Below are 23098 nucleotides of genomic sequence, written 5' to 3' on the forward strand. Positions count from 1 at the left end.
GAGAGATGCAGTGGTCATTAATTGAGGTGGGGAAGCATGGCGGGGTGGGGTGATCGGGAGCTCAGCTTTGGACACATTTAAACTTGAGACATTGCCTGTTGGACATCGGACTGGAGATATCAAGCAGGCGATAAGGTGTGGTTCCAGGAGAAGGCTTAAATTTGCGGATCATCACTATATGTACAGCATTTGAAACCATGAGACTGGCTCTGGCTGGTGTGGCTCAGTGGAATGAGCACCGGCCTGTGAACCAAATGGTTGCCAGTTCAACTCCCAGTCAGGGCACACGATTGAGTTCCAGGCCAGGTCCCCAGTTGGAGGCGCGTGAGACGCAACCTCTCGATTGATTGATGTATCACTCACACATTGATGTTTGTCTCCCTCTCTTTCTCCCTCCCCTTCCCTCTCTAAAAATAAATAAATAAAATCTTTCAAAACAAAAACAAAAATGTAAGACTGAATGTCATCACCAATGGAGAGGGTGTCACTGGAGGAGGATCAAAGCCAGGGTCCGGAAGCACGTGCTTTCAAGAGGTCAGGGAGCTGAGGAGGCTGAGAAGGCCTGTCAGCAACTGAAGAGCAGGCTTGATCAAAATGGGGTTTTCATACTGCACTTCTAAATACCTTTAATGACAGCTTATCTTTTTTTCCTAGCTGAGTTACGCAGCGTGACAAATTGTCAGTCTAACCAGCCAAGGTAAGGAAAAATTTTATTAATGAGACCAAAATAATTAGGGATGTAGTTTTCCTAAAATCACCATTTAGCCTAGTAAGGGGTACTTGAGACAAGAGGTGCTTGCTTCAGGATAAAGCTCGGACCTTGGCTACCTGGAAGCATCCCATCTCCCCACCCCCAGCCCTCTTCCCCTTCCAGGCTAAAAGGTGGGATCAGTACAGGATTCTCCCTTGGGTGACTCATTTGGTTATTGCTTTTGGAAGGAAATTAGGGACAAGCAGTGCTTGGAGTTCCTTGCAATCAACTCCCTTTGAGTTGATTTCAAATAAAGGCTTGTGGGGATGACCTGAAGCAAATGAGTCAAGGGTGTGGGGCGTGTGGGACTCTTATAAGAGGTAAATGTAAATGGGGTAAATCTGGGGCTTGGCTGGGGAAACTGAGTATAGAAACATTACAGGAAATACGGGCCCCAGATCCTGTTTTAGTTTTCTCCAGTGAACTCAGCGGCCGCATTTTTTGTCTTCAGTAATGAAGGTGATGCCATCAAAGTTTTTGTGCGGATTCGTCCACCTGCAGAGGGTTCGGGGTCAGCCGACGGGGAGCAGAGCTCGTGCTTGTCTGTGCTGTCTCCCACGACGCTCCGGCTGCACTCGAACCCCGAGCCCAGGACCTTCACCTTCGATCATGTTGCTGGCATGGACGCTACACAGGTGAGGATAATCCGGGACACTTAACTTTCCATTTGGAACGTGGAAGATTCTGTTATTTGTGAGGATTTTGTTTCTGGTCTGTTTAGTTTGATGGCTCTCAGAGGAGGAAGCTCAAACATTCCATAAATATTTTAAATTTAATTTTTTGTTTGTTTTTAAAACATTGATTTATTGTTGCATTCACTGGTCGCTTCTTGTATGTGCTCTGACAAAAGATTGAACCCAGAACCTTGGTGTAGCAGGGCAGTGCTCTAACCAACTGAGCTACCCAGCCAGGGCTAATTTAATTTTATTAAATGACTTTTCTTTTTTCATAAACCAGAATGACAAGGCTGCATTACTGTTCCTGTCCATCCAGTGATGGTAGTCAGCTAAGGTACACTTTTCAGAGCCTCCCGGGTGACTGCTAAGCACAGTGAACTGCCTAGTTTAAGGAGAGTGTCTTAGCACTGGCAGCTGTAACAGAAGTATCGCAGACTGGGTGGCCCAAACAAAAAAGTGATTTTTCACAGTTCCTGGAGTTTGGGAAATCCAAGATATGAAGGCCAGTAGATCCAGGGTCAGGTGAGGACTTGCTTCCTGGCTTGTAGACACCTGCTTTCTCGCTGTCATCGCTGGTGGAAAGACGGAGGGGCAGGGGGAGAATGGGAGCGTAAGGGAGAGAGGGAGACCTAATCACCTCTCAAAGGCCCATCTCCAAACACCGTCACATTGGGGATTAGGGTGTCGGCATATGCATTTTGGGGAGGACACACACAACAGAGACAGAGAGTGACAGAGTTAAAATTACTGTGATGTCAATAACTGCTTTTCTAATTAAGGACGATTTATTTACGATCAAGTCAGCACTATCCAGTAGAACTTTCTGGAGTGATGGCAACGTTCTGTATTTGTGCTATCCATTACAGTAGCCTCTAGCCACAGATGGCTAAAGATTAAATAAAATTTAAAATTCAGTTTCTCAGATGTACCAGCCACATGTGGCTGTTGAACACTTGAAATGTGGCTAGTACATCTGAAGACCTAACTTTTAAGTGTTGTTGAATTTTAATTAATTTAAATTTAAATAGTCACATATAACTCATGGCTGCTCTACTGGACATCACAGCTCTTGATTATTCCCTAGACACATGGATGATTTTAGTGAGACATTTAGACTTTTAGGGGTTTTTCTTTTTTTTCATCTAGGGCATGGCTGGGCAATGAAAATATAAAGTGAGCCACATCTATAATTTAAAATACTCTAGTAGCCACATTAAAAAATGTAAAAAAGAAACAGGTAAAATTATTTTTAATTCTGTATCTTATTTAACTCAGCATTGCCAAAATATCCTTTCAACATGTAATCAACATAAAATAAGTTATTAATGAGGTATTTTCCTTTTTTTTTCCATGCTAAGCCTTTCAAATCTGGTGTGTATGTTACACTTACAACACATCTCAAGTTGGAGCAGCTACATTTCAGGTGCTCGATGGCCACATGCAGCTCATGGCCACTGTCCTGGACAGTGCACATGTAGATGTTCATGCATCATTAATATGACTGCATCTACCTAGATGTAAAAATGAGATATTTATTAGTACGAGCTTGTGAGAAAAGCACTGAAGTGCATATCGGCCTATATTTTATGCTAATACAAGTATATTTACATGTAATGTGCTAAACAAAATTCTATATAATGTTTAGATGTGAGCTTTAAATCTGTAATTGTATAGAAGATTAGTGGACATGAATATATTTCAAGTTTTGTCATTTTATATGTTTTAGCCTTTTTTCTATAGTGGATAGAATTTTCATGTTATCACAAATGTTAAAAAAATCTAAGCACACAACTTTTATTGTTTATTTTGGAATGTAGGTTTGGAAAAATGTTTTTATTTTTATGAAATGTTAACTTATTTGGTGCTTACATTTGCAGGAGTCCGTGTTCTCAACTGTGGCCAAAGGCATTGTGGAATCCTGCATGAGTGGTTATAATGGCACCATCTTCGCCTAGTAAGTTGCTGAGTATGTCCTTTTCCAAAGTCACAATGACAGGGGCTTTCCGTGGCCTTTTGGAGTTGACATTTTTCTTCTCAGTAAAATGCATTTAGGGTTCATCTATGTTGTTGAATGCATTAATAGTAAACTTCTATTTTTTTTTCCCCTGAATTGTATTTTATTGTATGGATGTATCACAGTTTGCTTATCCATTTTCCCGCTAAAGAACGTCTTGGTCGCTTCCTGTTTTTAGTTATTATACATAAATTTGCTACAAATATTAGAATATTGGAGTGATGATCCTGACTTTCTAAATGCTGGCAAGCCTTAAAATATTGCTAGAGAGTTAATGTTGGAATATAAGCTGGAGGTCCAGAGAGCATTGAGACAACCTTGGCATTTATACAAGGTGAATTTTAGTATTGTTCCATAAATAGAAATATAATTTGTATTTTTTTCTTTTTTTATTTTTTAAAGTGTCTTTTATTGATTATGTTATTACAGTTGTCCCAATTTTTTCCCCTCTTGTCCCCCTCTGCCCAGCACCCCTTCCTTCCAGCAATCCCCGTCCTTAGTCCATGTCCATGGGTCATGCATATAAGTTCTTTGGCTTCTCCATTTCCTATACTATTCTTAACATCTCCCTGTGTATTTTATACCAATCGATTATGCTTTTCCCCATTTCTCCCCCTTCCCTCTCCCCACTTCCCCCTTCCTGCTGACAAACTTCCAAATGATCTCCATATCTATGGTTCTGTCCCTGTTCTGTTTGTTTGCTTAGTTTGGTTTAGTTTTTTAGATTCAGTTGATAGTTGTGAGAAAGAAAATCAGCTTTGTGGGGAAAATTAAAGTAGGAGGGTACCCTTACAAATCTCACATGTAAAAATAATATATAACACATTCTTTTTACAGTGGACAGACTGGCTCAGGGAAAACATTTACTATGATGGGTAAGTAAATTAAAGATAACATTTGCTGGCTTAATCTACTCTTTCTGTGATGATAACATCTAACACATTTTGGGGGAAGTCATAATTTCTATACATATATGATATTGACCTCATAAAATTAGGCATATTTCCCAGGCTTCTGTCAGATTGTGAATTCCATGATAGCAAAGTCCCTGTTTGCAGCTGTGTTCCCAGGTCAATGCCTGTCACAAAGTAGGTGCTCAATTAACACTCTTTGAGTCGTATTTAATGAATATTTGTGTATTTATATACCTGTATAACCACTACCCTAATCCAGATTCCTACCCACCCCATCCCCTGAAGTAGGTATTACTCTGACGTCTATCATTAGTTTTGCTTGTTTTTGAACTTTTACAGATGAAACTTTAGGCACTCTTCTATGTCTGGCTTCTCTGTCTCAGCATCAAGTTTCAGAGTTCCCTTATATTGCTGCATGCTCTATTGCTATCTACTGTTGTGTGCATATACCACAATTTACTGTTGATAGACGTTTGGATTATTTCCAGTTTGGATCATATGAATAATGCTGCCTTAAACATTTTTCTTGTATGTGTCTTTTAAAGTCATTTCTGTTTGATATATATCTAGGAGTGGAATTGCTGGGTCATAGTCTGTGTATACTGAGGTTAGGAAAAACTGCCAACAGTTTTCCAAAGTGATCTATAGAAGTTACAGTGCTCCACATTCTTGTTCACACTTGATACTATCAGTTTTGAAAATTTTAGCTATTCTTGAGTGTGTGTAGTATTCTCACTGCGTGTTTATTTGTATTTCCCTAATGTGTAATTAACAGCTGAGCACCTTTCATGTGCTTATTAGATATTTGAATAGCCTCTCTGTAAAGTGTCCATTCAGGCCTTTTTTCATTTAAAAAATAAGTTTGTCTTCTTTTTTATTCATTTGTGGGAATTCTTTATAAAATAGATGTGGCCCTTTGTCTATGCTATAGATTACAGATTTTTCTCTGGGTTTTTCATTTGTCTTTTGACTTACGGTTTTTTTTGTATGCTGAAGTTTTTTATTTTTATGTGTCTGAATTTCAGGGTTTTAAAAAATAGCTTCCGATATATGAGTGGTAATAAGAAAGGTCTCCCCCATCTGAGGTTATAACAATAAACAGTTGAGTACTTACAATATGCCAGGAACTCTTCCAGGCTCTGACGGACCCCTCGAATGCAAGGAAATGTCTGGGCTCTTGTGGGGCTTATATTCTCAGGGGGGATGCGCAGTTACAAGCAAATAAATAAATGTCTGTCATTATGCCAGAGGCAGTAACTGCTATGAAGAGGAAACAAAGAAGGTGGAAAAGAGCATGGGGCTGGGGGCAGCTGTTAGAGGTCCGTGGGTCAGAAAAGGCCTCTCAGGAGGTGACATTTAAACAGAATTACAAGGTGGAATGAACAGGAACCATGGACCTAGGTGGGAGAAGAATCCTCCAGGCAGAGGGACTGCAAACGCACAGGCCCTGCGGTGGGAGCATGGGGAAGAGGGTTTGAGGACCAGCAGGAAGACCCTGGGCCTAGGGTGGAGTTTTCTAGAATAAGGGGCCCATAGGAAGGGAGGCCGGGCACGGAGGGCCTGAGGAGGATTTTGGATTTTGTTAGGCATGTGATGTGCAGTCATTGGAAGGGGTTTTTGTTTGTTTTTAAAGAATGAAGTGTGTAATGAAAAGGGTTACTTCAGGCAGCTGAGCGGAATAAAGACTGTAGGAGGGACTAGAGTGGAGGCAGTAATAACCTAGTTGGCGTCACAGGTAGGAAACTGATTATATAACGTGTCATCTTATTTCTGTGTAAATTGCCTTGCAGTGTTGCCATTTTGAAGGACTCGTGTACTACAAACAAAAATGAACAGCTATATATTTTATGTTTTTTAGGACCATCTGAATCTGATAATTTTTCTCATAACCTGAGAGGAGTGATCCCACGAAGTTTTGAATATTTGTTTTCCTTAATTGATCGCGAAAAAGATAAGGTAAAACTTACTGAAAAAAAAGCAATTCTATTTTGAGAAGTCAGCTGTTAGTCATGATACACGGAGGAGGTTGTACTTTACAGTGGACAGGCTAGTGTTTATATTTTCTAAAAGTTTTTAGTCTACAAAACACGTATCATCCACGAATCTAGATGCTGGTTTAAAAGAAGGAAGAATGTAGTGCTTCCCAGGCTTTCAGATTTTGCAAGAGAGAGTGTAAAGAAAATCTGAACTGAAGAGAACAGGCTCACTAAGCTTCATCACCTACCTTTACCTCAGCCCAGAGCCGGCTGCAGGTGTCCGCAGATCCTCCTGGAGTCCAGTAGTGACAGGTCCTTCGTTACCTCCTTTGCCACACCTGCTACCACCTGACTGGTCTCCTTGTTCGCGCGTGGTGTGGCTATGTCACCCTGGGGGTGTGGGCTTCCCTCTTCGTTGGCTCCCAGGTTGGGCCATTCTCCCAGCTGCGCTTCTTTAGCTGGGTGCATTTCAGGCGTAGCAGCCATGAGTGTTCTATGTTTTAAGGAGACTGATATGTAACCTTTATTCCTTTGCGGAAACTATCCCTAACCACTGCAGTTAGACACACACACACACGCTGCATGCCAGGGAAATGTTTCGTGCCATGCATTTCTGTGGTTGAAAATTCAGTAGAGAGACTTTAAAAATAAGTTATTGTGGGTCTTTTAAAGTACGGGAGTCCCTTTCTATATCACGGTTCACTTATCGCAGCCTCACTGTATCGCAGGATTTTAAAAAAATACTATATTTAATTATTTATCACAGATTTTTTGCTTTATTGTGGGGTTTTGCGGTAGTATACAGTAAATACTAAAATGTAAGGTTCCTACTTCGTGGATTTTCACCTATTGCGGGTGGGTCTAGAATGTAATACCCGTGATAAGTGAGGGATCACTGTATATTAATACTTGCTTCAAATAAAACTTTATGAGGAAGTCCAATACATAAGACAGACAAAAATGCAATTGCCCATCCCGGGAGCTGAACCCATGAGCTTTTGATTTACAGGACGATGCCCCAGCCGGCCGAGCCACACTGGCCGGGGGTAGTTACCTAGGGTTTTTTTTTTTTTTTGTAACTGACATTTAGGTATCTTTTCTGGTGTAGAGGATAAGACTGTAGAAAATTTGCCCTTGTGAAGCAAGTGAAAGATTAACGCTCATGAATGATAGGGATGAGTGTGTGAAAATGATGTATCTCAGCCAGGCTTCCCTTTTCAGGCTGGAGCTGGAAAGAGCTTCCTTTGTAAGTGTTCCTTTATCGAAATCTACAACGAGCAGATCTACGACCTGCTGGACTCCGCGTCGGCCGGGCTGTACCTAAGGGAGCACATCAAGAAGGGCGTCTTCGTGGTTGGGGCGGTGGAGCAGGCGGTGACCTCGGCTGCTGGAGCCTACCAGGTACCGCACCGAGCGTCTCGGTCCTCGGGCACTGAAGCATGCGGTGAGGCGCCCCCGGGTCTCAACAACAGCAAGCGTTGAGCTCCCAAAAGTACCGGGGAAAGGCAGAATCTAATGCCCAGCCTTACACCTACTAAATCAGAATCCGAATTTTAATAAGCTCTCCAAGTGATCACTGTGCGTGTTACAGGTCGAGATGTTCTGAGTTTTAAAAAGGCTCAACTGGCCAAGACCACCAACCAGTGTGGACAGTAGAACCAGGGGCTGACCTCAAGTTCGTCTCCTTCCAGAGCCTGCAGACTGAACCTGCATGCGGAGTAGGGAGGGAGAACAAATACTTGGTGGCCCTAAAGAGCTGACAGAATGGGGTGTGAAGGTCATTTTGAGGTTTCGCTGGTCCAGCTTTGTCACTGTCCAGGGAAAGGAAGGGCGCAGAGAGACTTTGTGATTTGCGTTAAGTTAACACAGATAGAGAATAGCAAAGCCAGTTCTAGGTCCTATGCCTTCTGACTCCATTTGTTATCTTCCTGTGACGTGGAGAGGGGACAGAAAGGGAGGGGAGAGGAAAACGCCTGGAGTGCGTTCCCTGGTTGGTCTGCATCTTTTCTCACTCCTTTGTGCGCCTTTCCTGCTGGTGGTGTTGGCCGCAGCGACCCCTTGGAAGCTGTGATGGCGTGTTTGCCTCCTGCCCAGGTGCTGTCCGGAGGATGGAGGAACAGGCGTGTGGCGTCGACATCAATGAACAGAGAGTCCTCGAGGTCTCACGCAGTCTTCACGGTCACGATTGAGTCCATGGAGAAGAGCAGCGAGACCGTGAACATCCGCACCTCCCTGCTCAATCTGGTGGATTTAGCGGGATCTGAGAGGCAAAGGGACACCCACGCGGAAGGGATGAGGTTGAAGGTAAGGATGGAGTTATGTGTGAATTCTTCCTAGGAAGCAATGCCCGGGGAAGTGTTGTGAGGGCGACAGAGGAATAAGAAATTACAAAAGACATAGGAGTTTGTGTTGGGTAGGGTCAGTAAACAGGACACGTCTGTCAGTAGCAAGAGCACTGGAACTCATGCCAGGAGGATGACGTAGTACAAGCGGAGGCAGGGGTCCAGGGAGAACGGCGTGGCGGGGGCTGCCTGGAGGAAGCGGGAGGAAGGTAGCTCTTGAGCTGCGTTCTCAAAGGGGCCGGCATTTGGACAGGGAGGGAGGAGCAGGGATGCATGCCCCACATGGGGACATCGTAAGGGTTAGTGTGGATGCAAAATGCATTTGGCGTTTCAGCATAGATCAGTGGGTGGCTGGGTCGGAGGCGCAAGTCAGCACCAGTCACTGAGGACGAACACCGAGAGACCAAAGTTTGGGGTGATTTCACGCAGAAAGCCTGTTCTGTAAAAACTTAGCCATCTGGCCCACCACTGCCAGGTTCCGGAGGGGCAGCCTAGTGAGAAGGAGCAGCTTTGCCAGGTCAGCCTTCAGCAGTGAGGGCTCAGGACTCAGGGCCAGAGGGGCAGCAGCGGGGTCGGGCTCTTTGGCCTGACTGCCGCCGGTGTGCATATATGTGTCATCAGTAAAAGATACGTGGTTTCTCTAGGGTACTCGTGTGTTAGGACTGCCGGCAGATGGTCGGAAATGGCGGAGGAGAGTCTGCTTTTTGCATTAAAAGCAGTGATCTGTGCCTCCTGAGCTCTCACGCAGTTTCCGGCAGTCTCAGGCTTGTGTTTGCATTGAGATCTGCAGCAAAGAGAAGTAACACATGTTTACCATAGGACGTATGCCAGGCCTGTTCTAAATGCTCTATATTTATTGACTCATCCTTCCCAACAGCTCTGGGAAGTAGGTGCTCTCATTGTTTTTATCTCAAAGAAACTGAAGTAAGTTGTCCTGGAGCACACAGCTGAGGGCAGAGCTGCGCTTCACACTCCCGCGTGTCGCTGGGCCCCCCGGGCGGGGCTCCCGGCCTTGCCGGTGTGCGGACGGCCGCTCACAGCTCCGCGCAGCTGGCTTTGTGGTTCCCACTCTTCTGCTGCGCTCCCACCGCTGCACCCCGGTTACTGAAGCACGCTGCCCGCAGTAAAAATCCTGTGTGACATATTTAACCCGAACACGTTTTCCTCCCCAAACCACTCCTTAAAGGGGTTTTCTTACACATTTTAGGCCATTTTGCTTGTAATAACTCCATCAGTGACTTTGTAGGACACGGGAGTAGGCCATGAGTTATCACAGCTCTATAATGTACATGCAGTTACCTTAGAAGCATTGAGAAATGTGCCCATTAATGCACTTCTCCAGCTATTTTTCTCTGTTCTTCTCTAGTTTATCCCCACCGATAGGTCAGTTTAAAACTATTATGGTGATGAGGTGATATCCCCCCATCACATGATTCTTGTGTTTGTGTTTGAACACTAAAATTGCCCCATGTGTCAAATAGGAAAGGTTAGGAGGTACGTGAGGACATCTTTTGCTGAAAAGTTAAGTTACCCTTAGCGATTATGTCCCTGACTCGCCTTCCCATTCAGAATTGTCACCTTGCTAGGTATATTTTAATTCAAAATACTGAAAAGAAACCGGCACACCTAAATTTATGTCTTTCCCCGACGCCTTAGGAAGCAGGCAACATAAACCGATCGCTGAGCTGCCTGGGCCAAGTGATTACCGCCCTTGTGGACGTGGGTAACGGAAAACAGAGGCACGTCTGCTACAGAGACTCCAGGCTCACCTTCCTGCTCCGGGTAGGCGCGGCACCAGGCTCCGGGCCCTTCTGGCTATGCTCCCTACGGCTGACGGGCGGGTCGGGTCCCGGCCTTGGTGGGAAGGGTGTACACGTTCTTTGCTTCAAACAGCTCTTGTGGCTTTTCCCCTGCAAGTGTGTCCATCTGTATCATTAACAGGACTCCCTTGGGGGTAACGCCAGAACAGCCATCATCGCAAATGTTCATCCTGGGTCCCGGTGTTTTGGGGAAACCCTGTCAACGCTGAATTTTGCTCAGAGGGCCAAGCTGATTAAAAATAAGGTAAAATACTGAGTACAGTGAAGTAAATTAGAAAAATACTTAAGCTTGCAGTATCTCACTTTTGTGACTGCCCTAATGTTTAACAGTAGCTTTTATTTATTTCACTGTGGAAGCTTGATTCTAAGCAGGATTTCTCTTTCCTCTTCCCTCGCCTTCTTATCGCTCGCACCATCTGAGAAGTAGGTTAAGTGCTGTGGTTGTCACAGTTTGCCTGGTTTTTTCTTAAGGGACAGCAGAGTTTTTCCTTCGTGGCTGCCTGTGTGGTGGGAAAGGGGGGAGCTGGATGAGAGGGCAGGGGGTAGTAGGGATTCACCCTGAAAATAGTTTGATGATGTTGGAGAAGCTGGTCTTTCATGTTGCCTATAAGTACAAGGATTCTCCACTTGTCTTTATATCCAAGAAGCCTCCTTGTGTATGAATGTACACCAGCGGTCCCAGAGTTATCCTAAAAGGACTAGGTGGTAAGCATTTTAGTCTTGGACTGTATGGTCTCTCCCAACTGCTCAGCTCTGCCTTTGTAGAGAGAAAGCAGCCACAGTGTCAGCCCATGGGCACGGCTGTGTTCCAGTCAAACTTCCCAAAACCGGCCGCAGGGTGGACATGGCCCACGAGCAAGCAGCCCTTTGCCGACTCCTGCTGCAGACTGACGAAGGACTAGGGAGGCCCCCTCCCCCTTGGTTTGGAGAGGTTGGAGGCCCCTTTGATTCCAAATGAAAGAATCGTCATGCCCTAAATTGACAGGTTAATTCTTCTGTCCTTCCAAGGAGAAATTGATCGTTCTTACCCCTAGAGTACACTCCCTGGTTATCTCACCGGGTAAGAGTGAAGGGGTCCGTGTTGCCGCTTCCCTGGGAAGGTCAGAAGGATGTAGGTTTACCCATTTATTCCTGATGGCGCGCAGGCCACACCTGCAGCCCCTCACACCCTTAAGGCAAGCCAAGATGGAGGGGCGCCATGCGCAGCGAGGGGTTTCTTCTTCTCCATGGGGCGGGGCTGTCTGTCTCAGGTCCCGGGACGAAGGCCGTGTGTGGTACACGTACTGAGATCCCACGGGTGACCCAGCCCAACAGGGCCCAGGGTGTTTGCAATATGAGGAGGAAACAATCATTAGAGCTTCCCGACCCTGTCTCTTGGGACTTACTACAAGTTTTTAGGGAGTAGAGAATTGAGGGGCGATTAGAATTCTGAGACCACTGATGTGACAGTGATGTCAGAATGCCCAGGCGAGCCTTGTAGTGAGCCCGGCCTTAGAATCAGCAGCAGCTAGGAATGGCTTCTTAACACAGAAACGGCACAACCAGGGGCCTCACTCTGGTCACATCAATGGTGAGTCCCCTGTAGCAGCGCAGGGGGCTGGGATGTCCGTGACCTGTTTTGGGGTGAACTAGTAAGAGCTTTCCTAACGTGCAGACCTGGCTTCAGACGGGATGTGAGCCCTGACGCGTGGGGCTCAGTTGGCTGGGCGGCGTCCTGCAGAGCAGAAGGTCGTGGGTTTGATTCTCGGTCAGGGCACATGCCTGGGTTGCAGGTTTGTCCCCACTTGGGGGGTGTACGAGAGGCAGCCGACTGAGGTTTCTCTCTCACATTGATTTGAGGTTTCTTTCCTTCCCTTTCTCCCTTTATTCCTCTCTCTAGAAATAAATAAATAAAATCTTTTTCAAAAAAGAGAGAGGCACCCTAGGACCTTGGGGCTTTTTCCTCAGTGGCGTATTGGGTATATTTCACCACTGGGTGCCTTTTATCTGGCTGGTACTCAGCTGTTGCTGTTATCACACTGTAGGTTTTGTGGGTCTTTTTGAACTTCTTAGACATCGTCTCAAATAAGACACTTCTTTAATATAGCACTAAGTGTGGTGGTAAAACAGAAATGGAGCGGAAGCGCCAACCTTTCTTCCCAGGAGGTGCTGTTAGGAAATACAGGGTAGGAGGCCTTTGGGAGGGTGTTTCTGCCGGCTGATGGCACACAGGCCACACTGCAGCCCCTCACACCCTTAAGGCAAGCCAAGACGGAGGGGCACCGTGCCCAGCAAGGGGTTTGCTCTTCTCCATGGGGCGGGGCTGTCTGTCTCAGGTCTCGGGATGAAAGCAGTGTGTGGTACACATACTGAGATCCCACGGGTGACCCAGCCCAACAGGGCCCAGGGTAGTCAACAGAGTGGGGAGCTAAGTGGGTGCAGGAGGGAGGGGGCATGGTGAGGAAGGGGAATCTGGCGGTAGGTCTGATCCCAGGGAAAAGAAGCTCCGTCCCCACGACAGCACACAGGTCCGGTGGCCTTTAGACTGTTGGCGAGAGAGAAATACTCCAAGTCATATAAATATAAACGGGAGACTGCAAGTCCCACAGAACGTTCTTTTTATTGTTCTTGTTTCTTTTTCTTTTATTTTTTTACAAAACATTCTTCTGATGCTTCTTAAAAAATTCTTTAACAGGCAGTAGTAAATGAAGACACCCAAGGCAATGTGAGCCAGCTCCAAGCCGAAGTGAAGAGGCTCAGAGACCAGCTGGCCCAGCTTACCTTGGGGCAGGTGCTGCCACCAGAAGCCTCACTGACCAGAGGTAAGCCATGCGGCCTTCTGCATCCGAGGGAGAGCATGTGTGGATGCTGGAGGGGAGCCCTCAGTGACAGGCACAGCACAATAAGGCTGCCCGGACGTTCCCACCCAGTATCTGTCTGCTTGTGTCATCTACAGAGGAACGTGGTACTTTGTAACCAGAGACAGAGTCTGTAGGACTGTGTTCTGTGAGATATGTGGGAAAGAGGTGTAGAAATAGTTTTGAATAATAAAAGTGCTAAAAAGATATAATAAAAAATTTCATTTTGCTCCACTTCTAAGATGCGTTTATATCATATGTAATCTATATATGTTTACTAAATAGAACAGGAGAGGCTTTTCTTCAAGGAACAGCTAATACAGCGGTTCTCAACCTGTGGGTCACAACCCCTTTGGGGGTTGAACGACCCTTTCACAGGGGTCGCCTAAGACCATCAGAAAACATTATATATAATTGCATATTGTTTTTGTGATTAATCACTATGCTTTAATTATGTTCAATTTGTAACAAACTACATCTGCATGTCAGATATTTACATTATGATTCATAACAGGAGCAAAATTACAGTTATGAAGTAGCAACAAAAATAATTTTATGGTTGGGGGTCACCACAACATGAGGAACTGTATTAAAAGGTCACGGCATTAGGAAGGTTGAGAACCACTGAGCTAATATGTAGACCAGGTTAATTTAAAATGCACCATCTGTTGATAATAATTCGATTCTTTTAGATTAACTGAGAGCAGTCAGTCAAAGGCTGTCTAAGCTCATCTCTTGGATTTCAGATTCGATAAACGTTTCTTCCCCTTCCCCTTTCTTACTGGATCAATTACAGAGAAAGATGAGACCGATTATATGAAGTATTTCCAAGAGGCAATGTTATTGTTTAAGAAGTCTGAACAGGAAAAGAAGGTAGGAAACTGAATTAATGTAAAGGGGACGCAAGCTGTTTCAGGGATTACCATGTGACTCATGCCTTTCTGAGTGGAATAAATGGCCCCAGTAAATAAATCAAAGGAAAGCTGTGAAAAACGTAATTTTGCCTTTGAGATTAAATGGGATGTTAATGTTTGTTGCTTAGGGAAGGGAAATTATTTTTCACATTTAACCAAATTATGAATTGTTTAAGTCTCTGGTAGAAAAAGTTACCCAATTAGAAGACCTCACCCTGAAAAAAGAGAAGTTTATTCAATCTAATAAGATGATTGTGAAATTCCGAGAGGATCAAATAATGCGGCTGGAGAAGCTCCACAGGGAGTCGCGGGGGAGTTTCCTGCCTCAGGAGCAGGACCGGTTGCTGTCGGAACTGAGGGACGAGATTCAGACTCTGCGGGAACAAGTGAGTGCCGGCCGTGCCAGCGTTTCCGAGTATAACAGGGGTCTCAGGCAGAGAGGGGTTGGTTACCACCGTCTGGTGGTACAGCGTTAAACTGACAGTACGATGGCATAATCCCGGCCCCCTTTTTTCTGAAAATAATAAAACCTGAAGGGAAAAGCACTCAACCCAGAAGGTCACGTCTAACTCACCCCAGTGTACAGCTGTGGTTGTCTGAATGTAGTCCCTGTGAAGTTTCTTTTTTTGTTGTTCCTTTTGCCTGGGAAGGATGGATAGTTAATACAGGCACATCATTAAAAATCAGGATCATCAGTTATCAGTTCTGTATGTCTTTCAAGAGACTTTATGCATATTCAAACCAATATGGATATTTTTCTGTTTTTCCCCGCCATACATTCTTCCCCGCCCCTTGCCCTTTTCACGCAGTGTATCGCGGAGGACATTCGGTCCTGGTCAGCAATCTCCCTGTTCTTTCCTTGGTGTGATTAACATAAGCAGTCTCCTCTGCAGGAAGAGCCTGCTGCGGTGACGTCCTTCCGCTCATCCCCTCGGTGCCGGGAGAAACTGCAAGGGCGCAGACCCAGACACGGCACGCAGTTGCAGCGTGTGCGCACGTGCAGTCTGTGGTCACCAGGGCCCGCTGCTTCCCACGGTGGTCGCAGCGGGCTACCACCCCCAGGGCCTGCAGCGTCTGTAGGACTCGTTTGTGTGCATGCGTCTGTAAGTTCTTCTGTGTCACACAGGTGGAGCACCATCCCAGGGTCGCCAAGTACGCTATGGAAAATCACTCCCTCCGGGAGGAGAACAGAAGGCTGAGATTGTTAGAGCCCGTGAAAAGAGCCCAGGAGATGGACGCCCAGACCATCGCAATGCTGGAGAAAGCTTTCCTCGAAGTGTCCGGCACAGAGAAAAATGACAAAGGTGAGAAGTGGTTGTTGTATACATGCATGGGAGGGGCGGGGGCTGCTTTACAGGGCATTTGTGGTGCCTCGCCTGGAGGCTCTTCATGTTGGCCTCTAGACTGGTGTGCTCATTTCTTATACACATACTTATTCTTCTGTGTTATCCAAGTTATTTTCTATGCTTTTCTCAAAAATCCGAGTTGTGCTTCCTCTGGCTGGGGTGGCTGAGTGGGTTGGGTTCCGGCCTGCAAACCAAGAGGTCACCAGTTTGATTCCCAGTCAGGGCACACACCTGGGTTGCAGGCCAGGGCCCCAGCTGGGGGTGTGTGAGAGGCAGCCAATTGATGTATCTCTCTCACACATCGATGTTTCTCTCCCTCTTTCTCTTTCCCTTCTTCTCTCTCTCAAACCAGTGGGCTTGTCCCCGGGTGAGGATAAAAAAAAGAAATTGTAATAGTAAATTATGTGGGTTAATAGATACAGCAAAGAAATACCCGTTATAGATCGCTTTGTTAGTAAAAGATTGATGAGATATTATTTTAATTTTCATTAAGTGGAGTTTTCCTAAGTATTTGAAATGAAAAATGCTTACCTAAACACAATGCGAATGAATGCAGAGCTGAAATGTTCATGCACCTGGTGACGGTCCATGTGATGAGAGATGTCAGCGTGCTCAGACGCATGGCCCATGCAGCGCGACTGGCCCTGGTGTCACGGCTGCTGCTGTGCTTCCTGCGCACACTCTGTGCCTACACGGTGTCTCCATAACTTTACTTTCACTTTTGTGAAAGTGCTTTGTTAGCACTGAACCTGCTTACAGGCCTGGCAGCTACTGGTGGTCATGCTCTGGCGTTGAGCAGGGAGGTCTGGCCACTCCATCTTTAGAGTGAATACTTTCGTGGCCTTTTGTCATGCGCTGTCTCAGCCTTTGTTTCTGTTTAGGTTGAAATTGAGAAAGTTTTCATCTTCATTCTAACTCATAAAGAAGCCTGTTTGTCTACTTGCTTTTTGAAATTTTCCAAGCCTTCTTCCATTCTGTTTATGACTTAATAAAAGAAAAATTCTCAGTATTTGGGTTGTGGAGAGACTAAGATTTTAGATATAAAGTTAAAATCAGCTTTTCTGTATTATTTCAATGACTCTTCCCTACAATGCCGTGTATTTTGTTGGCCATTTTGACCTCAATCATGCCTTGACTTCCTACCCCTGAAAATAATAATGGTAATTTCTGGACCCCCCCACCTTTAGAACAGACTGCATTCTCTAGACAACTGTTTCATGGTACTTCCCCACAGTGACACTCAGCGGGGCCCTCTCAGCATATTCAGTCTTCTATCTAATCCCTGAAAACTAATCTTTCCTGCCTAGTAGGTGATACTGAGCTCTTTGAACTTGCTGCCTTGGCTATTTATTTCTTTCCTTAAAGTCCATCTGGCCGTCCCCTGAGCCGCTGGGGCTGCCAGACACCCAGGCGACGCTGCTCCCTCAGCCACGTGTGCGTCCCTCTTCAGTCATCGTTGGCCCTGCTCCTGAGGTGTTGTCCCCAGCAGGCCCCCGTCCCATCCCCGGCTTCTCAGCTGCTCCCACACAGCTTCTCTTTGTCACGTGTGTGGTATCTGTGTCTTGTGCTTTAGGGTCCACCTCCTAGTTCATTCCTCCTTTTTCCCTTCTTGTGCTCCCAAACAGATACCTGGTGGCGAACTTAGAAAATGTATTCTGTTCTTTTTGTCTTTCAAAGACCAAGTTGTTGACTTACGATCAGGTCAGCAAGCATTTTCTCCTAAAGCTGCAAAGGAGCCACGTTCATTAGCAAACGCTGAGAAGCTGAAAGCGCAGCTCCTCCAAGTTCAGACAGAGCTGAATAATTCAAAGCAAGAGTTTGAAGAATACAAAGAACTGACGAGGTAAGGCATAGGTGCACCTTCATGCTTTCTTATGTTCGTATCTTTTAGTGCTGATTTATTTTAGGGTTTGACATTGCCAATGTAATTCAGCATTTTACTTGATATACTGACTTGTGATAGGAGGGAACAGGACATGCTTCTAGTTTTGTTTTTTACTCATTGTTTTTAAATTGAGATATAACTGACATAAATTTCTAGTTCTTAAATAATATATTTAATGAACTAAGTAATAGGAATGTTTTAATGTTGAGGTGTCTGTTGAACTTAACAGGAAAGTATTTATCTGGCCACTATGTTTAAATCGCTGTTGTTATGAATTAAATCTGGATTTTTAGAAATTTCAGAGTTATTAATATTGTTGTTGCTCATTGCAAAAAAGAAAACAAAGGAAAACCACATTTGTATTATAACAAAAATTATTCCTATTCTAAAATACAAAGACAAGATTTTAAAATAACGTGCACGCCCTGGGTAGTGTGGCTCAGTGGATTGAGTGCTGGCCTGTGACCCCAGAGGTCGCTGGTTTGATTCCTGGTGGCGGCACATACAGTTCCAGGCCAGGTCCCCAGCTGGGGGCTTGTGAGAGGCAACTGATGGGTGTGTCTCCTGCATGTTGATGTTTCTCTCCCTCTCTTTCTCCCTTCCTTCCCTGTTCTCTAAAAATAAATAAATAAAATTAAAAATAAAATCAAACAACATGGCACATATGGAATCATCGTGGACTGTTTGGGCTTTTGATTGGAGCTCTGCCATTCACTGGCTGAACACCTCAGACAGTCGTCAGTCTCTGAGCTGTATTTTACCCCAGCTGGGAAGTGAGGGTAATAATCTAAGAATATCTCTGATATAAAGAGATAACGATAAAGCTGTGTGAGAGTATGAACTGTAAAGTACCCTGCAAATGTATGATATTACTTATTACCTAAAATACTCAATTTTATAATATCTACCAGGAAAAGGCAGCTAGAATTAGAATCAGAGCTTCAGTCTTTGCAAAAAGCGAACCTTAATCTTGAAAACCTTTTGGAAGCAACAAAAGTGTGCAAGCGGCAAGAAGTTTCTCAGCTGAATAAAATTCATGCCGAAACACTGAAGGTAGGTGATCCGAAGCAGTACTTCAGTCTTTAATCACTGCTGTCTTATTTTGTCAATAACAGGGTCTGCATGGATTACTTCCAGGCACAGACAGAGTCCCTTGCAGGCAGGCAAGCCAGGGTGACAACTGTCCCAGTGTTCTGATGTGGACCCAGTGGCAGGGTGGGGCAGAGACGTGCACTGTGGAATCAGACCTGGGTTCAAATTCTCACCTGCCACTACCCTCATACAGGGTTTCCTAATCTCTGAACCTCATGCTTATTGTTTGTGAGTTGGAGATGAGAATAATTTAGTTGCTTTTTAGGTTTATTAAGCATTACATGAGATAATTGTTATGGCTACATAGGCGAGATTGAACACTCTGAAGCGGTGTATAAAGTTAAGCAAAGGATTTTTAATATTGGCCAGGAGTTGGGCAGACCCTGAGCAGGTCTCTAACATGCTCCAACCTACAATGGAGTCTAAACGCTGGGCTTTTATACTGGTGCAGTCTCTTTGTTTCTTCTTTGGTGGGAAACAGCCTTACGAAGAGGGGGCTGGGCAGGACTGCAGGAATGTCTTGGTTAACAATACCTTTATTAACAACTGGTCTTTTTAGTTTTATGCAAAGAAACCTAATGTCATTACTTACTTCTTTAAGTTGCCAAATTCTGGAGGGATCAGGTAGGGAGAAAAATACACAGTGTGAAGGAAAATCCTTGTTCTTCTAATATTTACTAAAACTGCATTTCCATGCCTTATACTTTCTTTTGTTCACTTTCCTACATGTGAAGTTTTCTTTTTTTTCTTTTTAACTCTCTCTGGGGAACCTCAATTTTCCTTTCAGATTATATGGCTAATACCAATACAGAGAATTCTAGACCTTTTCTAGGTCCCCAATGGCTAATGCCAATTCCAACACAGGGAATTCCAAATGACCTTTCATAGGTCCCAAGGCTAAATGCCAATACAGAGGTACAGTAACCATACAATTAGACCACAAGTAGTTGAGGTTTCCTTTCCCCAGGTTTAAAAACTTTCACAACCTTTCTATACATTTTTATGACTTTCCACAGACCTTCTGCAACATTCACAAACTTTCCATATATTTACCCATTCAGATTTAACCATAATCCATTTCCAATTCTTGTTCTTTTCCACACTGTAAAGTACTCTACTCAAACTCAGTATTTAGCAGCTAAAATTTCCCTAGATTTATAGATATTCTGCAGTTTTCTGAAGCTTCCTGCTTCTTCTTCTTCTTCTTTTCTAACATACACTTTTGAGCTTTCCTGAGAAGTTTTTCAATTGTTTTATTTGGCCTATTACTATTCTATTTAGGATTTTATTGGGAACCTTTTGTTTGGCCAGGACAATTCCCTGACCAGGAGGATCCTTGCATTTTTTTATATTCTTATAGCAGCCCACCTGATTATTCCTCTTTCTTTCCTATTGAAGAGGATGTCTAGAATGGACATTAGTTTTATTCATGTGTAACAACACTTTTCCTTAAGATACAGGCACATTCCCCCTGCTGAAGCAGTGAGGAGATTGAAGGCTCTTTAGTTACAGCTTTAGAGGTGTTGCTGATTGGCACCCAAGCAGCTTGCACCAGTTTAAAGAGCGACCTGAGTTTTAAAAGTGTCATTTTTTTTCCCTCCATGTTGGAGAGACAGACATTCTGCTGTTTCTGTAACCTGTAGCAAGGGGATTAGACGGCTGCTTCGCTAGCAAATTTAACATTGTCCCTCCTTGCAGCTCCAGCAGGAAGTATTCAGATGCAAACTGTATTGCTAGAAGTTACCTGGGGTGGAAAGAAATGCTGCAAGCAAGTTCTCTGGGGAAATTTTTAAGGAGCCTCATCCCTCTGGCCAGGGCTACAAGGCAGCAGGAGACAGCACAGAGGGTCCTAGGCTTATTTTTTGGGGGGGGACACTGCCCATATTGATAGCCTTGGTTTTCCTGTTCCCCACCCCCCTCTCCTGCGCCTGCAGCTGTTTGAGAGATAGCAATTTGATCTGGGAACCAGGGGCCTTCCCAGATTACAGAATATGTGAAACTAACCCACGTTTGTTTGGCCTTCACTAGCCATCTGCAAGATAATACCTTTTTTTTTCTTCTTCTTAAAAAAACACTTTTCCCTTAGAAGTGCAGAGCAGGAGCCACTCTTTCAAGGCACAGCTCCCTCCTGCCTTGCTACTTCCCCCAGTAACACTCTCCCTTCTGCTTGTTGCATTTTTGCTTCCCGAGAGACACCATTTTACACTTATAATATTTAGATTTAAAGTACTCCCAAGGGGGGGTGGGACTATCCGACCCCAAAAGCAGGCCACTCTGACCTACAGAATGTTTCCAGGGTGCCAGAGTTTATGAAGGGATTTTGTCCCCGGAACCTGGGGAAATTCTGGAGCACACAGTCAAGAACTGTGGGTGCAGGCTTAGACTGGCGTCCCCTTATGTTGGCTAACGTGACTGCTACAAACATGCGCTTAATTTGGATTACAATTAGGAGCTGGAACACAAGGCACAGGAGCAATTCCCCCCTCACGGCGCAGACAAACACGGGCTGGGAGCTCCCAAAGGAAGCCAAACAAATGCCCGCTTGGCCTCTCCTCCTGCGAGGCTAGAGCCCACTCAGACTCCATAGACCGAAGTTTGTGGAGGCACACAAAAAGGAGGAAATAACTTTTTTTTACTTTAACCTTAACATTCACTCACACATTCACTCAGAGGTTAAACAATCCCACCCAAACCCCGCCTAGGCTTCTGAGATTAGATGAACAGCATCGGCTACAGGCAGCAGAACCCCAAAACCAAAAGAGCTCTATACAATCCAAATGAAGCTAGCCAAGCCGGCTTCAACAAATTCCCTGTTCGGGAATATGTACCTCTGCGTCCAGAGGACAAAAGAGACCAAGTCTCAGTGGCAGTGGCCCAAGTCCGCTGCCCAAATGGGTTGCCACTCACCTGTCGCCGAGGCTGTCCTCTGTCCTTTGCTTACTCTAGACTGGGCCGTCAGGGCTTCTAGCGGCTCCCGAGTGTCTCCTGAAGGCGCAGGGAATTGCTCCCAATCAGAGCTTGCGGCCGCTGTCCTGCCACACGTCAGCTAGACACACGGGACCGCACGAAGCCCCGGGGGCTCACCGAAGGCGGCACCGCTTTACAGAGGCATCTCGCTGGGGCCTCCAAAATGTTACGGCTACATAGGCGAGATTGAACACTCTGAAGCGGTGTATAAAGTTAAGCAAAGGATTTTTAATATTGGCCAGGAGTTGGGCAGACCCTGAGCAGGTCTCTAACATGCTCCAACCTACAATGGAGTCTAAACGCTGGGCTTTTATACTGGTGCAGTCTCTTTGTTTCTTCTTTGGTGGGAAACAGCCTTAGGAAGAGGGGGCTGGGCAGGACTGCAGGAATGTCTTGGCAGTAACAGGAACAGAAATTCGCAAGGCTAAAGGTTATCTTCGACGGCAGCATAGCTCTTCAGCCAGGGACGAACTCCCTGTGAGGCAATTTATTTTCAAAGGGCTAGACATTCTGCAAAGCACAACCTTCACAAATGTTATAAACCAGACACAAGCAAGCAAATGGGAGGTGATAGAGGCTGAAGTCCTTTTAGCTTGTAAATCACTAATTGCTATAACACTCCTTCTTACATTCCTTTTTCCAAGGCCTTTTAGCAAGTCCTTGCTACTTCTTACAAAGAACATTTAAAGCCCTTACATACTTACATATTGAAACTTTTTACAGGGAATATTTGGTGCCCCTACATAATAAAGTGCTGGCACCTGGTAGATCTCAGTAAATGGCAGCTGTCGTGACAATGGATCATTGATGTGCTCCAGGCCTGCAGGGAAGCATAGAAATCCAAAAGACAAAGACCCCGAGGATCCAGGGTAACAGTGGAGATGATGACAGAGTTTGGCATCGCCTTCATTTAAAACAAAGCAAAACAAAACAAAACGTCTGAGATAGAGGAGCGAGAAGAATACACAGGGAAGCCAAGGGTTGGGAAGGCGCTGCTGCTGGGGATTTGAGCTCCGTGCCAAGTCCTCTGAGGACTACACACCTCCTTTATACACCTTACACTTAATAAGTAGATGTGTCTCTAGTGCTGCCTTTAGCAGTGATGCTTTTTATGTCACTTAATAAGAAACTGCTTTTAAGAGTAATTTTATTCATTTGTTTGAATATGTAATTCAAAGGACTGGAATTTTTAAATATACAAAGAGCACACAGTGACAGTCTCATTCCAGCTGCTGCCCTTTCAGCTGGCCACGACCCTCTTTGGAGGCCATCACTGTCACCAAGTCTTTTCGCTTTTTGTTTTCTTTTATTTTCTAATTTCACACAGCATATAATATACATCATTCTTTGCTGTCATTGTTTTGTTTTTTCTTAACAATCCTTTTTTGTTATTGTTTGGGTTTTTTGTTTGTTTTTTGGCAGCTGCTAAAAGCATGCATTGTAAATGTTGCGGCTGCCAAAACAAACCATCAGTAAGCATGATTTATTTCACCTGGAAAATGCTATTTTTTCTTAAAAAATTAGAACTGTTTTTTTGCTTTTTAAAAATGGTGGCCTTTAAAA

At 44.8% G+C, this 23098-nt stretch overlaps 1 protein-coding gene across 1 annotated transcript in view; it reads left to right on the forward strand.

Annotated features, from left to right (window-relative positions):
* The window catches only part of KIF15 (kinesin family member 15), a 45169-nt gene that overhangs the window by 2134 nt on the left and 19937 nt on the right, over positions 1–23098 (forward strand). The window contains exons 2-16 of the mRNA XM_090284957.1: positions 655–697; positions 1203–1386; positions 3306–3382; positions 4280–4317; positions 6215–6312; positions 7554–7733; positions 8427–8636; positions 10331–10456; positions 10616–10738; positions 13169–13295; positions 14128–14204; positions 14422–14631; positions 15372–15549; positions 17269–17434; positions 18388–18529. Of these exons, the coding sequence (XP_090141083.1) occupies positions 655–697; positions 1203–1386; positions 3306–3382; positions 4280–4317; positions 6215–6312; positions 7554–7733; positions 8427–8636; positions 10331–10456; positions 10616–10738; positions 13169–13295; positions 14128–14204; positions 14422–14631; positions 15372–15549; positions 17269–17434; positions 18388–18529 (1979 nt within the window). The remainder of the gene's footprint in view (positions 1–654; positions 698–1202; positions 1387–3305; positions 3383–4279; positions 4318–6214; positions 6313–7553; positions 7734–8426; positions 8637–10330; positions 10457–10615; positions 10739–13168; positions 13296–14127; positions 14205–14421; positions 14632–15371; positions 15550–17268; positions 17435–18387; positions 18530–23098) is intronic.

This window comes from Furipterus horrens, unplaced genomic scaffold (assembly GCF_987537825.1).
Source record: "Furipterus horrens unplaced genomic scaffold, mFurHor1.1.pri manual_scaffold_7, whole genome shotgun sequence".
Lineage (NCBI taxonomy): Eukaryota > Metazoa > Chordata > Mammalia > Chiroptera > Furipteridae > Furipterus > Furipterus horrens.